We start from the raw sequence: 16312 nt of genomic DNA on the forward strand, positions 1-16312 counted from the left end.
ACCTGATAAGCTAGCTGAAAGTTGAAAAGCTAGCTGATAGCTGAAAAGCTAGCTGAAAGCTGAAAGCTGATAGCTGAAAAGCTATGTAATTTGAACAGAAGTGTTTGGTAAAACTAGTTGTTGAACAAGCTGAAATTGTAAATTGACATACTTGTATAATTCTTTTTATATTTAACATTACTTTATTTTCACATTAATACATATATGATATTAATATTAAAGTTATTATAAATATTTTAATTTCACTCAGATTATTTATCATCTTAAAAATATAATATTAATTTTTACTTATTTAATTTTCTATATTCTTATTAAATTAAATAGAATAAAACAAATAATTTGTAATTTGTAACATAAAATTATTTATTTTATTCTGAAGTAGTAATTATTTCTGTGCGGGAACGATGTACATATGAGACAAGTGTGATAACTGATAAATAAATAAATTTTTTTTTGGTACATCAGAAAATGAGTAGGTAGGTTTAGTAAAAAACATATAAGGCTAAAGGTGAAATTTTGATAAAATAATAATGATAAAATGAGAATATATTTAATAAGCTATAAGCTTTAAGCTTTAAGCTACTTGAGATAGCTTATAACTTAAAGCTTTAAGCTACTGAAATAAACTCCTTCACCAAACATTTTTATAGAGCTTTTAAGCTAGTCAAATAAGCTTTAAGCTAGTCAAATAAGCTCAAATAAGCTTTAAGCTAGTCAAATAAGTTATAAGCTAGCTGAAATGGCATGCCAAACATAGTCATATCAAATAGTACAGATTTAGCAATATGGATCTTTGGCAGCAGAGAGTTTCCATTCGCATACTCCATCGCCAGCTTTCCTTTGTCGTACAAGTTCTCCGTCTCTGTCGCTTTTGGTGACGTCTTTCCACCCACATTAATAAATATAGCACTTGTTTGTTTCTCATAAAAAAAAAGTGATTTTACCTTTGCATATAGGTTTTTTTATTTATTAAATAATGGGTATATATTTCCTATTTTGTTTTTTTTTAAAGAATTTATATTATTTAGTAAAAATATAAGTAGAAAAAGTGTAATCAATTAATTAGAATATTATTTGCTGTCTGATTTAATTAGTTTTAAGAATTAAGTTTTTTTATATAAGATTTTTTGTTTTGGAGGGAATTGGGATGATATATATGAGTGCTACGTGACAGAACATTCTAAAAAAAAACTTGTTTTAGTATATTATTATTATATAGATATAGATTAGATTCCTTTTTTTTTTATATAAATCGGAAAATAATTAGATTCCTTTTAAAGTAAAGCAGACTCATTTGAAAAAAAAAGTAGACTAAAAAAAATAATACAATGAGCATATTTACTTGGAGATAAGAGTAAGAACTGACTTAGCCGTTTGAGATTGCATGATGGGGAGATTGGGTAATGGGTAGAGTGAGTGCAGAGGATAGGAATCGGAAGAATTCGACTTTGTTTCTGCATTCTGAGCTCTGCAGTGATGGAAACACTATCCTTTCCCATAAACACTCTTATCAATTCCAAAGCTAACTACATTTCTCTGACTGCTTCTACTAATTATGCCTCACTCTCTTCCTTACAACTCTCTCCTTCTTCCACATCCACACCCCTATGTTGGGTATTCATTCTTTTCCTCTTTTTTTATTACTGTTGTAATAATTGATGGGCTTGTGGTTTTCTATGTCCTTCTGTTAAATGAGCTTCCTTTGCAGAAGGGTGTTGTTCGAGTTCAAGCTGAGAGTGAGGATTTTGAATTGAAGCAAATGAGGGACATGGCTGCTGCCAGAAAGAGATGGGAAGCTCTGGTATGTCAATTCAATATCATTCAACTTTTTGGTAACGTTCTTGACTTTGAAGCTTTATGTCTGCTATGAGTAAAATTCAGGTTTAGAGTTCCATGTTGAAGTGAATTTTCATAATTATTTATCCTGCTTTAAATTGACTACTCAGTTGAGCTAATTTATTAGTGGTATACATAGTGGTTATGGAGATTTCTTGACAGCTTTGGCTTGAGCATCTATAATAACATGTATAATGAAGTGTATATTATTGGAGGATGTTCTCTTATCTATGATCAACCCCCTTTTAGGCCATGATGTGGATTCACATGTATGTTATCTATGTTCTCTTATCTATGTTGCATTAGGATTTTAATGGGGTTTGCTTGCTTGTGTTGTAGATCAGGGATGGAAAAGTTAAAGTTCTTACCCCAAGGGAAGCTGGGTATGCAGTTCAACTTTCTAACAAGCCCCTTCTTGATGTTCGCCCCTCAAATGAACACTACAAGGTTTTTCTTCTAATGCAGCTGTTGCTTTCTTCTTTTTTTTTTCTTAACCTTTGCAAGTATACTGCTCACATAATTTAGTTATTTAAACCTCTTGTATGAGGGGATAAGGGTAGCACTTTGACATTTTAAACATGTAATTGTTGTGGTCAGATATTTGTGTTGCTAGTTATCACTTATCTTGAGTAATTTATATTGGTGGCTGTTGAAAGCATCAAATGGGCGTTTTCTATACATTTGATTTTATTTAACTTTTGTAATACTAGTTCTTATTACAAATAAGTAATCCGACTCTTTCACTTGATCTTCTAGTAAACAATCTGCACAGTGTAATATTCATTGTTGTGTTCTTTGATTACTCTATTTGAATGTTTTGAAGGCATGGGTGAGAGGTTCAACTTGGATTCCAATATTTGATGTTGATCATACACTAGATGCTGGAACCATTCCCAGAAAAATCACAAATTTTGTTATTGGTATTAAAAGATCCGACCTGGATATTTCATTACTAGTTTTCACCATAATTCTAAATTCATAAAACAATAAGCTACATTTTGTTTGACATCTACTACATATGGCTTGATGTTGTGTTGAACAGGAGGTTGGTGGAGTGGCATGCCTACACTGTCTTACGAAAGGTATCAACAACTTTCATTAGTTTTTTTATTCTTTCTTTGCACACATAAATTTTATAATCTATTTATCTGCTTTCTTTAACAGCCAGTTCTTGGCCAAAGTTGAGGAGAAGTTTCCCAAAGATACAGAATTAATCGTTGCATGCCAGAAGGGAGTGAGGTGAACTGTACATTCAATTGATTGCATGCTGAATTGAGCTGTTTCAAATTCTAATTTTCTGTTTCCTTTTAAATGCATTCAGTACTTCCCCTGATGTTTAAATCCTATTTCTATTTTCTAATCATTGGTGTGTCTAATTCTGGTGGATGAAAGAGATTATCTGATCGTTTCACCAGTGTGAAATAAAATACTTAGCTCTTGTTTTGTTCTAAGCGTCATTTTCTGACCAGATCACTAGCTGCCTGTGAACTACTGTATAATGCTGGCTACAAAAATCTGTTCTGGGTTCAAGGAGGCTTAGAGGCTGCTGAAGATGAGGCATGTTTTCCAATTCATTTGTGTGAAATTTCCATTGTGCTTTACTGTCAAATGTAGGAATATAAAGTTTAGCTTATCCGGTGAGCTTATTATTTTTTCACCCCGAATACTACTGTGGAGCAGGATCTCGTTGTAGAGGGTCCAGTGCCTCTTAAGTTTGCTGGAATTGGTGGCGTTTCTGAGTTTCTTGGGTGAGTATCCAATCACTTTTTCTCTCCTTCTAATGCATGTAGTAAATATTGTTATTGAAGTCTACTTTGGCATTGTATGTTGGAGTTTTCTCTACTGGATGACTTACAAATTATTTTATAATTTATACTTTTTGCAATGTTTTTACTATGAATTCATCTTAGGACATTATGCTTCCTTCACAGTTAAAAAAAAATCAAGGGCAAAAGAGAAATTTTATGTTATTCATATGTTGATAAACTTTCTGGTGATTTCTTCTGGTAATAAGTCTGCTCTGTAACTATCATTTCTGAATTGATTTTGTTATATCTGGATTAACCTCCTGATGAACACACAGAAATGCTACTGGTTTATTGAAGAAAACAGAGACTCAATCCTCAAGTACTGAGGTTGAATTCTCAGGAATTACACAGAAGAATCAAGAACACTAACAAGAACCCTAGCCTCTGGAATTCGAGATCCAGAATATTGAAAAATAATAGGTAAATGCTGTTCTATTTTATTCCTCAGCCAAAGGCTGGTATTTATAGAGAGGATACAATTATTACTCCTTGAATTAAGGAGAGAATTACTACTCCTTGAATTAAGGAGAAAATTATTACATATAAAAAAGTCAATAATAGAATCTCTAGAATTGACTGGAAAACACTAAATACTGATATATTTTCCAACACCCCCCCTCAAGTTGGTGCATAGATATCTATCATGCCCAACTTGCCTATCAAATGCTCAAAGGTAGGTCTTGCCAAGCTCTTGGTCAGGATATCCGCAGTTTGCTGACTCGAAGTCACAAAAGGTAGACATATGATTCCAGCATCTAACTTCTCCTTTATGAAATGTCGATCAATCTCAATATGCTTGGTTCTGTCATGTTGAACTGGGTTATGAGCTATGCTAATAGCAGCTTTACTGTCGGAGTATAATTTCAATGGAAGCTCAATTTTCATCTTAAGTTCTTCTAGGACTCTATGAATCCATAATCCTTCACAAATACCTTGAGCCATAGCTCTAAACTCAGCTTCTGCACTACTTCTTGCCACAACTCCTTGTTTCTTGCTCCTCCATGTCACAAGATTACCCCAAACATAGGTACAATATCCAGAGGTTGATCTTCTATCTGTGACTGAGCCTGCCCAATCAGCATCGGTGAAGATAGACACATTTCTTTCACTAGTCTTCTTAAAAAATAAGCCTTTTCCGGGATTTCCCTTCAAATATCTCAGTATCCTATAGACTGCCTCAAGATGTTCCTCAAAAGGAGAATGCATGAACTGACTCACTGCACTAACTGAGAAAGCAATATCAGGTCGAGTGTGTGACAAATAAATCAGTTTCCCAACCAATCTTTGGTATCTTCCAGTATCAACGGGAACACTACCTTCTTCCCAAAGTTTAGCATTAGGATCCATAGGGGTATCTGCTGGACGACATCCACTCATTCCTGTTTCTTTCAATAAGTCTAGAATGTATTTCTGCTGTGAAACCACAATACCATTCTTTGATCGAGCAACCTCCATTCCAAGAAAATATCTCATGGGTCCTAAGTCCTTGATTTCAAAGTCTACTGCTAATTTCTCTTTTACTCTTGCCATTTCAACTGTATCATCTCCAGTAAGGACAATATCATCAACATAAACAATCAGGGCAGCAACTTTCCCATCATGGGAGAATTTTGTGAATAAGGTGTGGTCAGCCTGTCCTTGAGTGTACCCTTGTTTCTTCATGGACTGAGTGAATTTTTCAAACCAAGCTCTAGGGGACTGCTTTAATCCATACAAAGACCTATTTAGTTTGCATACATTTGATCCAAATTTGCTTTCAAAGCCAGGAGGAATCTCCATATATACTTCTTCTTCTAGATCACCATTAAGAAACGCATTCTTAACATCCAATTGATGTAGGGGCCAATCCAGGTTGGCAGCAAGAGATAAGAGAATTCGGACAGTGTTCAATTTTGCAACAGGAGCAAATGTCTCTGAGTAGTCTATACCATAGGTCTGAGTAAAGCCCTTCGCCACCAAGCGAGCCTTGTACCTTTCAATTGACCCATCTGAATTATACTTCACAGTAAACACCCATTTGCATCCAACTGTCTTCTTGCCATCTGGTAGTGTCATAACACTCCAAGTTTTGTTCTTTTCAAGAGCTGTCATCTCCTCAAGTACAGCTTCCCTCCACTTTGGAATTTCTAGAGCAACCTGGACATTTTTTGGAATTTCTACACTAGACAATTTTGAGGTGAAGGCAGACAGAGATGAAGACAAATTTGAATATGATATAAAATTGGAAATAGGGTGTTTAGTGCAAGATCTAACAGGTTTTCTAATGGCAACAGGATCATCTATATCAGGATACAAAATACGACTCTCAGAAACAGAGATAGACTTACCTTTCATTTTCTTAGGAGGTTGATCATTCCCCGGTTCAGATTCCTGACAGTGTTGAGATGTGGACTCATTCCTTTCTTTGTGGTGCTTTTTCACATAAACCTTCCCTTTCCAAGTCCTGTTTCCTACTTCAAATCTGTTCTCTTTAAGTGACTCATTATTTTGTGGCATTTTAATTAGATCATCATCATCCCTATTGTCAAGATTCTCATTGGTTTCTTCATGAGAAAATGTAGGCTCTGATTCCTCAAGTTCCTTACTCATAACAGGAGTAGGATCAGATAGAGTATCTTGGCCATTTTCTGTTGGTGCAGAACTATAAGTCTTAGAGCTTTGTGGTACAGGCAAAGATAATTTATTTAAAAAACTCATGTCCTCAATTTGAAACGAGTCTTCCTTTATATCCCCCCCTTGAAGATGAGTGTCATTAAAAAAAGGTTTATTTTCAAAAAACGTAACGTCCATAGTGACAAACATTTTCTTGTTTTTTGGATCAAAACATTTATACCCCTTTTGGGTTGGGGAGTATCCAACAAAAACACATTTTATAGCACGTGGTTCAAGTTTTCCAACATTTTTATGTTCATGAACAAAGGCTATGCAACCAAAGATTTTTAATGTCAAATCAGTTGAAACACGAGTACTAGGAAAACATTCTTTGAAAGTATTAATTGGAGTTTGGAAATTGAGAACTTTGGAGGGCATTCTATTAATTAAATATGCCGCTGTTAAAACAGCTTCGCCCCACAAATAGTTTGGTACTTTACTTGAGAAAAGTAATGCTCTAGCAACCTCCAATAAATGTCTATTTTTTCTTTCAGCAACTCCATTTTGTTGAGGAGTATTAGGACATGAACTTTGATGTACAATCCCATTTTTTAGGAAAAAATCATCCAAAATAGTGTTAAAATATTCTTTGCCATTATCACTTCTAAAGACTTGAATATTTGTTTGATATTGGTTCTGCACCATTGTACAAAAATCCTTTACAGCCCGACAAACATCTGATTTCCCCTTTAACAAGTACACCCAACATACTCTTGAATGGTCATCTATAAATGTGATGAACCATTTTTTAAGAGAAAGTGTACTTGTACGGTTAGGGCCCCAAACATCACTGTGAACAATAGAAAAAGGTTTTGATGGTTTATATGGCTGTATTGGAAATTGGGAACGATGATGCTTTGCAAACTCACATGCTTCACATTTAAGCAAAGAAAGGTTCTTATTATAAAATAACTTAGGAAACAAGTGTTTTAAGTAATGAAAACTAGGATGACCTAATCGTAAATGCCATAACATAACGTTGTCATCATTATTATTCAAAACAAAAAAGGATTCAAAGCAGGAACTTATTGTTTTTGGAGGTAGTTGTGATGCAGATCCAATGTCAAGGTAGTAGAGTCCTCCACTCTCCTTAGCACTGCCAATCATCTTCCCCGAGTTCAAATCCTGAAAGACACAGTGAGAACGGAAAAAATTGGTTTGACAATTTATATCTCGGGTTAATTTACTAACAGACATTAAATTACAGGATAAGTTTGGAACATGAAGGACATCGTTAAGAGTTAACACTGGAGACAACACAACTGACCCTTTACCTGCAATGGCTGAAAAAGAGCCATCTGCAATTTTTATTTTTTGATTACCTGCACATGGACTATATGAAGAAAACAAGGTGGATTCACTTGTCATGTGATCCGAGGCACCTGAATCTAATATCCAAGTATGACTGGGACTGACACTAAGACATGCAGAATTACCTTTTGTTGCTATAGAGCAAGAAGGGGTTGAAGACTCGAGGAGTTTGAGCAGTTTGTCTAGTTGTTCCGTAGTGAGCGGAAGCTGAGTCGAAGAGGATTGCTGCCCTTGATCAGAATTACTTGCTTGAAATGCACGACGACCTTTCTTCTTCCAGCTAGGAGGTTTTCCTATGAGCTTCCAACAATTTTCACGTGTGTGCCATTCGCGCTTGCAGTGATCGCACCAAGGAACTTTTTCTGACCTTTTTCCCTCGCCGAGGTTCCTAGTAGCCAGAGCAGAGCCTTCAGATTCAGAACTTCGTGGTGTCTTGCCCATCATAATTCCTTGTCGTGCCTCCTCCCTTCTGATTTCTGCAAAAGTTTCACGAAGAGTTGGCAATGGTATTTTTCCTAAAACTCGACCCCTTACCTCATCAAGGTCTGTATTTAGCCCAGCAAGAAACATGAAGACACGATCATTTTCTTGCCTCTTGAGAAACAGAACACTATCTTCTGTACACCTCCAATTGTCATCATAACAGAGATCTAATTCTTGCCACAGGGTCAACAACTCATTGTAATAAGCAGTTACACTCCTGTCACCTTGTTTAGCCTGCCATAACTTTGATTTTAAACCAAAAATTTGGGAGGAGTTTTGAATATCAGAGTATGTTTCCTTAACAGCTTCCCACACATCCTTTGCAGAAGGCAAAAACATGTAAGGCTTACCTATTCCAGTTTCCATAGAGCTTACCAACCAAGCAATAATCAAGGAGTTTTCAGATTTCCATTGTTTGTAACGAGGGTCTCCGCTTGTTGGTTCAGCTACTGCTCCTGTTAAAAAACCAAGCTTCCCTTTGCTATCCAATACCAAGCGAACGGTTTGGGCCCATTCATTATAGTTCTTCCCATTCATCTTAGGAATATTGACCTTGAGGGAGTATGAGGAACCCTCTTGGTCATTGCAACCTATATTGACATTACTGTCACCATAAACACTGTTGTTTCTGTTTTCATTGTTGCCGTCATTACCGCCACTGTTTGTGACGAACTTTGGTGTGCCATCTCCACGACCACCACCATTACCGCGGCCACCGCCGTCTCCTTTGCCACCGCCATCACCGCTGTTGACGCCCGAGTCAAGTGATTGTTCGCCGTGGTTGGCTGTGGATCCGGTGTAGGCCTCTGCTATGGAGGGCCACCTATTGCGACCTGCCATAGGAGGCTAAATGGGTATGTGAAACGGGTCGGGGAAGGAAATAGGTTGATCAGACTAGCTGTGGAAAGCTCTACAGTAGAAGTCCCAACCTAGGGCTCTTGATACCATATTGAAAAATAATAGGTAAATGCTGTTCTATTTTATTCCTCAGCCAAAGGCTGGTATTTATAGAGAGGATACAATTATTACTCCTTGAACTAAGGAGAGAATTACTACTCCTTGAATTAAGGAGAAAATTATTACATATAAAAAAGTCAATAATAGAATCTCTAGAATTGACTGGAAAACACTAAATACTGATATATTTTCCAACACAGAATCTCCCAAATCCTAACCAACTGAATAACTGCCTGTAACTTCCCCCTTTCCCTTATTTATACTACTCAGTAGTTCTAACAGAATCACAACTATTAACAGAATTAGCCAGCTGTACTCTAACAGAAACAACTAACCATGCCAGCTGTTTATTAACAGATCAACTAACAATAACAGTCACACTAAGTTGTGACTTTCCTCTTGTTTCTTCTCTCATACACCTTCTTAATTGAAGGTCTATGCTCATCAATACCCCCCCCTAAAAGTTTCACCTTGTCCTCAAGGGGAAAATCAGGAAAAACTTCATGGAGCTGGGCAGCAGATTCCCAACTGTTCTCACAAGCAGGTAAAGAGTGCCACTGAATTAGCACCTCAATCTGGCCCATTGTGGTTTCCCTAACAGCCAGCACTGATTCAGGTTCCACCAAGAGCTCATGATCTTCATTCAAGGCTGCTGGGAGAGGTTGAGGCTGAAAATTAGTCCCCACAGCCTTCTTGAGGAGAGAGACATGAAAGACAGGATGCACTCTACTGTGAGCTGGTAGCTCAAGTCGATAAGCCACAGCCCCAATCTTGGCTACAATAGGATAGGGTCCATAATACCTAGGACTCAATTTTTCATTCATTTTCTTGGCCAAAGACCTCCTTCTATAAGGTTGTAACTTGAGAAAAACCTCATCACCAATTTGATAATCCACATCCCTCCTCTTCTTATTTGCATATGTCCTCATCATGTCCTGAGATTTTAAAAGATTAGCTCTCAGATCTGATAGCAATTCATCCCTCCCCACCTGCAAATCATTTACTGCAGCTATCTTGGAAGGAATTGTAGTCCCTTGAAGAAGCACAGGTGGTTCCCTACCATAAAGAGCTTGAAAAGGAGACATTTTGGCAGATCGGTTGTAATTGCTGTTGAACCAAAACTCTGCCCAAGGAAGACAAGTAACCCATTTCCTTGGCCTGGATCCAGTAAGGCATCTCAGATAAACTTCAAGGCATCTATTGACCACCTCAGTCTGGCCATCAGTTTGAGGATGGTAGGCTGAGCTAAACTTAAGTTGTGTGCCTGACACTCGGAACAGTTCCTTCCAAAAACTACTGAGAAATAAAGAGTCTCGATCTGAGACTATGGTTGTTGGGAACCCATGAAGTCTCACTACCTCATGAAGAAATAAAGCTGCCACTTCAGGAGCTGTAAAAGGGTGCCGTAAGGGAATAAAATGAGCATATTTTGTCAGCCTATCCACCACCACTAAGATTGTATCCTTGCCATTAGATTTAGGCAAACCACCAATAAAGTCCATGGACACATCTGTCCAAACCTGAGTAGGCACAGGTAATGGCTGAAGCAGCCCTGCAGGGGAGAGATTGTCAAATTTGTTTCTTTGACATGTGTCACATTCTGCCACAAAATCTCTTATGTCACTCTTCATCCCTTCCCAATACACCACTGCAGCCAACCTTCTATAGGTTCTAAAGAACCCTGAATGTCTTCCCAACAAAGAAGCATGAAACTCTTTGCAAAGAATTGGAATCCTAGAAGATTGCTTGGACAGAACCAACTTTCCTTTATAAAACAACCTGTGATCCTTCAAAGTATACCCTTTATGAGCCTCAGGATCCACAATCAGATCTTGTACAATGGCCTGTAGCTTGGGATCTTGCAACATCTCAGTTTGCCACTCCTCAAAGTCATTCACCTTAAGAACTGACAATGCACAATATGAGCTTCTCCTGGACATGGCATTAGCAGCTGAATTGTCCTTCCCAGGCTTATATTGTATCTCAAAGTCATAACCTGAGAGTTTGGAAATCCATTTGAACTGCCCCTCTCCCACAACCTGTTGCTCAGTAAGGAACTTCAAACTCTTTTGATCTGTTCTAATTATGAAATGCCTTCCTAAGAGATAATGCCGCCACCTTTGGACAGCTCTGACCACTGCCATTAACTCTCTTTCATAAACTGATTTAGCTTGACTTCTATCTGAGAGTGTAGCACTCCAGAAAGCCAGAGGCTTCCCTTCCTGAGTCAAAACTGCTCCTAGACCAGTACCTGAAGCATCTGTTTCCAGAACAAAGACCTTGGAAAAATCTGGAACAGCCAAAGTAGGTATCTCTGTCAAAGTGTGCTTAAGAGCTTCAAAAGCCTGTTGGGGACTAGGTCCCCACTGAAAACTATCTTTTTTCAGTAGCTGTGTCAAAGGCCTAGCTATCTTGCCATAATCCTTGACAAACCTTCTATAGTATCCAGTAAGACCTAGAAATCCCCTTAAGCTCTTCAAGTCTTTAGGGACTGGCCACAACCACATAACTTCCAATTTCTTTGGATCAGCTGCCACAGTTCCAGCAGATAACACATGTCCTAGATATTCAATCTGGCCCCTTCCAAACACACTCTTCTTACCATTGATTTTAAGATCATGTTGGTCCATCAATTGCAAAACTTGTGTCAAGTGAACAACATGTTCCTCCATGGTCAAACTGTAAATCAAAATATCATCAAAAAAAACTAGAGCACACTTTCTCAAAACTGGTCTCAGCACCTCATTCATCAGAGACTGAAAAGTGGAAGGAGCATTGGTGAGGCCAAAGGGCATCACCAAAAACTCATAGTGGCCCTCATGGGTCCTGAATGCTGTCTTTTCCACATCCTCTGCCTTCATCATAATTTGATGATATCCTGATTTCAGATCAATTTTGGAAAACACTCTAGCTGGACCAATCTCATCTAAGAGTTCATCAATGACTGGAATAGGAAATTTATTAGGGACTGTGATTTTGTTCAAAGCCCTATAGTCTACACAAAATCTCCAGCTACCATCTTTCTTCCTAACCAAAATCACTGGACTTGAATATGGACTAATACTAGGTCTAATGATTCCAGCATTGAGCATTTCAGCCACTAACTTTTCTATTTCATTTTTTTGGTAATGGGGATACCTGTAAGGCCGAATGTTGGGAATGGATGCACCTTCTTTCAGATGAATGGCATGGTCATGTCTTCTCTGAGGGGGCAATTCAGTAGGTGCTGCAAACAGTGCTGGAAAATCTGACAAAACTGCCTTCAACAACTCTGGAGTTTCCTCTGCTTTAGCCACCTCTTTTTCTAACATTTGATATTGAAGCACATATCCCTCTCCCTGCTGTTGAATGGCTTTAACCAATGCATTCATGGAAGCTCTCTTCTTCAGCAATTCAGGCTCCCCTTTGAGGACTACCTTTTTATTTCCCAGTTTGAACTTCAAGGTCAGCTCTTCAAAATTGGCTTTGATGTCCCCCAATCCTGCTAGCCATTCTAGACCAAGCACAACATCCACTCCTCTTAATCCAAACAAAAAGAAATCTTGAGTTACCACAAATCCTTGAATCTGCACACTGAGATTCTTACACACCCCCTTGCTTTTCACTACATGTCCATCCCCTACTTCTACTGTGTAAGCTGGAGTTTCTGTAATCTGTAACTCCATTTCTCTTGCCAAGGACTGAGAAATGAAATTATGTGTTGCTCCACAATCTTCCAGCACCACTATGGCAGTTCCTTTCAATTTTCCCCAAACCTTGAGAGATTTCCTTGAAGAAATTCCCTGTATACTGTTTAGTGACAAGTGCTTTAACTCCATAGCTTCCTCAATTTCTTCAGTGAGAGGCTCTAGTGTCTCAATCTCTTCTTCCTCACCATCATCCCTCAGCAACATTACCCTGAATTGCTTATTCTTACAGATATGGTTTGGTCCAAACTTTTCATCACATCTGAAACACTCCCCCTTTCTCAACTTTTCCTTCATCTCTTCCCCAGTGAGTTTTCTGTAAACTCCTCCCCTGGCTGGCTTACCTCCTACTCTCTCATTAACACTACCACTAGATGATTGCACTGTGTGCCCTGAGTTACACTACCACTACCACTTTTCTGTCCAGTATCAATTTGCACAGATTTCTGAAAAGTTGTGGATCTAAAAGGTGGTTTGAAAGAGGAATTATACCTGCTAGTACTGCCAATTCCAGCCTTGCTCACAGCCAGGTTCTTCTGTTCCACCATCAAGGCTTTCTTGACCATGATTGTTAGGGATTTGGGCTCATAGAGCTTGATTTCTGCTGCAATTTCCTCCTTGAGTCCATTAACAAAAATACCCATGTAATGCTCTTCATCAATTCCCTTGAGCATTCCTGCAAATCTCTCAAATTGTCCTACAAACTCTTCAACACTACCTTCTTGCTTCAAGGCCAGCAAAGCCGCAAATGGACTAGAATTCGAGGTGAGTTGAAATCGTTCCAGCATGGCTTCCTTGAACTTGGTCCAAGTAGTCACCTGGTTGCAGGTTTCCCACCATTGGTACCAGCTCAATGCCTTTCCATCCAAGGCCACCATAATCGCTTGTACCTTCTCTTCCTCAGTCGCTCCCTTCAGTCGGAAGTAGCGTTCCAATTTCTGAATCCAACTGTACGCATCTTCTTCACCCTGGAAAACTGGAATGTCAAGCTTCCTCCAACGCTCTGTTTGTGCATTTGCAGTGCGCTGAAGATTCTCTCGCGCATCAGCTTCGTCTCTTACGCTTCCCGGTTGTCCTCCGTTCACGGTGCGCTCCTCCTCCATTCGTCGGCGTTCTTGCTCGCCGTCGCTGTCGCCGTGCTCGCCGGCTCGCCGGCGCGTCATCGTCTCGACAATCGCTTCCAGATTGCGAAACCTCTGCTCCACGCGTTCATGCTCGATCGCACGCTCTCTCCGTTCTTCGTCGCGAATCCTCCTGTCTTCTTCGCGATTCCTGCGTTCTTCCTCGCGATCGCGATTCAGAACCTCAATGAATCTCTCAATCGCTTCCACTCTGGCTTCCATTCTGCTCGCTACCATAGACAAATCGATACCACAGCTCCTGGATGGAGCTCTGATACCAATTGATGAACACACAGAAATGCTACTGGTTTATTGAAGAAAACAGAGACTCAATCCTCAAGTACTGAGGTTGAATTCTCAGGAATTACACAGAAGAATCAAGAACACTAACAAGAACCCTAGCCTCTGGAATTCGAGATCCAGAATCTCCCAAATCCTAACCAACTGAATAACTGCCTGTAACTTCCCCCTTTCCCTTATTTATACTACTCAGTAGTTCTAACAGAATCACAACTATTAACAGAATTAGCCAGCTGTACTCTAACAGAAACAACTAACCATGCCAGCTGTTTATTAACAGATCAACTAACAATAACAGTCACACTAAGTTGTGACTTTCCTCTTGTTTCTTCTCTCATACACCTTCTTAATTGAAGGTCTATGCTCATCACCTCCTTATGGTATTGGTAACATCCAATTCTGCCAGAAGATAAAATTAACTACTAATTACTAAATCAGTTTGCAAATTGAGTTTGATATGTATGCAATTAAGTAAACTAAAATTATCATTTAAAAGATAGTGTTCTGGAAAGGTTTCATTTACAGATGACATGGGAACCTTGTATTATGCATTTCTTGATTGCCAATAAATGCTTGCTGGCAATATTAACATAAAGTTGCATAGCATTTTCCTTGTTCCATCATAAAGTAAAAAAATTATAAGTATACTTTACAGATTTGAGTTATGATACATCCTCTGGTTGATGACAAGTGACAACTTTGCTATATGTAATGGAATGTTCCTACTCCCTAGCATGTTGGACATAATCACATGAACACGATTGCATGATAGATTACAGTATGCAGCCTTCAGATGAGATGTTACATAATCTAAAAATGTAGAACATTGTTGAAATATGGTTGCAAATTTCTGACTGCCGTGATTATTTCTAGTTGGACTGATCAACAAAGAGCTGCTGCAGCCAAGGAAGGTTGGGGATATAGATTAGTGTTTTCCGCACGCCTGGTAAATAATCCATTCTGTGTTTTCAGTTCTAAATTTTATTTCTCAATCCTGGCATCACAAGTTTGATTGTTTCTGTCATAGCTTGGAATCTTACTTGCCGCCGATGCATTATTTATCGGTGCTCAGCAAATCGGGCACTATCTTCAGGAGATTAGGACCCATTGAGGTACTATGGCTGCCTTGAAGTAATTGATTAATCCTCCTGGATACAATGTTCCTTGTTCTGGATGATCACATAGTGAAAAGTGGCTAAAGAACTCAATTTTGACTCTTGGCTGATGCATACGGCCCATCCTTTACTCAATGTGATTTACCAGCAATGCTTTTTTAGATTTATTTGTCACATTTGTCTCCTCTTAGTGCATGTTTGAGAATCCTTCTAAAATCGATTCTAAAGCTAAAATCAATTTTGTAAAGAAGTTTATGTGAGTAGTTTCTAGATGTCAAGAAAGAGAAACTAATCCGAACATGCTATTAGTCTTTGTCACTGTGGGATTGTAAATGCAAGTTTAGTTCGGCAGTTATTTTAGTTTAGGTTTGTTCCATGTGGCAAGACAGACACGCGTGATTTTGGCCCAATGCTTGTATTTTTCTTTTAGAATTTTGGTTTATAGATAAATTCTGAACTCTGATTAAACAGTTGCCAGCAGATTTGTTTAATGTATTGTTGTCTGTGTGTTTCTGTACATTTGTATCCACTTTGATTTCCTTTATTCCTTTCTTTGAAATTTGTTGTCTTAGGTATTTGCGTCTTTATAATTGTAATTGCATCTTATCACATAAGTACCATAGTTGAGACTCAAATGTTCCCATAAGGACTAATTAATCATTACTAGATTCAGAAAACTGTGTTACCTAATTCAAAATGAGTTATGTAATTTTACTTGAAAGTAAAAGGAAAGAAATTAAACAAAGTCTTCCCCAATTTGGATGATTTCCATGTCGTGATCCAAACTCCTGCTTTTGGTTTCTGATAATTTTAAACCATCGAATATAAAATTAATGGTTTGAATCTCGTATTGGGAGAAATGGGGAGAGAGATTTGGACGGAGAGTATACAAATTCTTTGTTGCATGTTGGGGTTTTAAATTGCAGTCCGCAACAACAATCACCGCTGCTAAGTTAAGGGAATTAGACTCCCTGCATTGGCATTCTGCATCAACACATATCTGCTCACAATTCCGCAATGCAGCCGTAACTGCAATTTAAAAC

The 16312-nt window shown here is 38.3% G+C and overlaps 1 protein-coding gene across 2 annotated transcripts; it reads left to right on the forward strand.

The window, feature by feature from the left end:
- Nucleotides 1–1342: 1342 nt before the first annotated feature.
- LOC130712615 (rhodanese-like domain-containing protein 11, chloroplastic) lies at nucleotides 1343–15786 on the forward strand. Of its 2 annotated transcripts, XR_009010897.1 has the most exons (11): nucleotides 1343–1614; nucleotides 1709–1801; nucleotides 2176–2283; nucleotides 2660–2756; nucleotides 2879–2918; nucleotides 3001–3075; nucleotides 3306–3393; nucleotides 3517–3584; nucleotides 3920–4064; nucleotides 15028–15100; nucleotides 15182–15240. XR_009010897.1 is itself a non-coding variant. In XM_057562461.1 (10 exons), exons 1-10 carry the CDS (start codon nucleotides 1477–1479, stop codon nucleotides 15263–15265), a joined length of 864 nt encoding a protein of 287 aa, XP_057418444.1. In that variant the 5' UTR covers nucleotides 1346–1476; the 3' UTR covers nucleotides 15266–15786. The 2 variants fall into 2 exon arrangements, 1 of the variants encoding a protein (XP_057418444.1); XM_057562461.1 differs by lacking the exon at nucleotides 3920–4064 and having other exon boundaries at nucleotides 1346–1614; nucleotides 15182–15786.
- The last annotated feature ends 526 nt before the right edge of the window (nucleotides 15787–16312 follow it).

Source organism: Lotus japonicus, chromosome 1, assembly GCF_012489685.1.
Source record: "Lotus japonicus ecotype B-129 chromosome 1, LjGifu_v1.2".
NCBI lineage: Eukaryota > Viridiplantae > Streptophyta > Magnoliopsida > Fabales > Fabaceae > Lotus > Lotus japonicus.

Coding starts and splice junctions, on each gene's coding strand:
- LOC130712615 (XM_057562461.1), top strand. CDS start 1,477: ATGGAAACACTATCCTTTCCCATAAACACTCTTATCAATTCCAAAGCT. Junction 1,615..1,708: donor CATCCACACCCCTATGTTGG/GTATTCATTCTT, acceptor CTTCCTTTGCAG/AAGGGTGTTGTTCGAGTTCA. Junction 2,919..3,000: donor CCTACACTGTCTTACGAAAG/GTATCAACAACT, acceptor TTTCTTTAACAG/CCAGTTCTTGGCCAAAGTTG.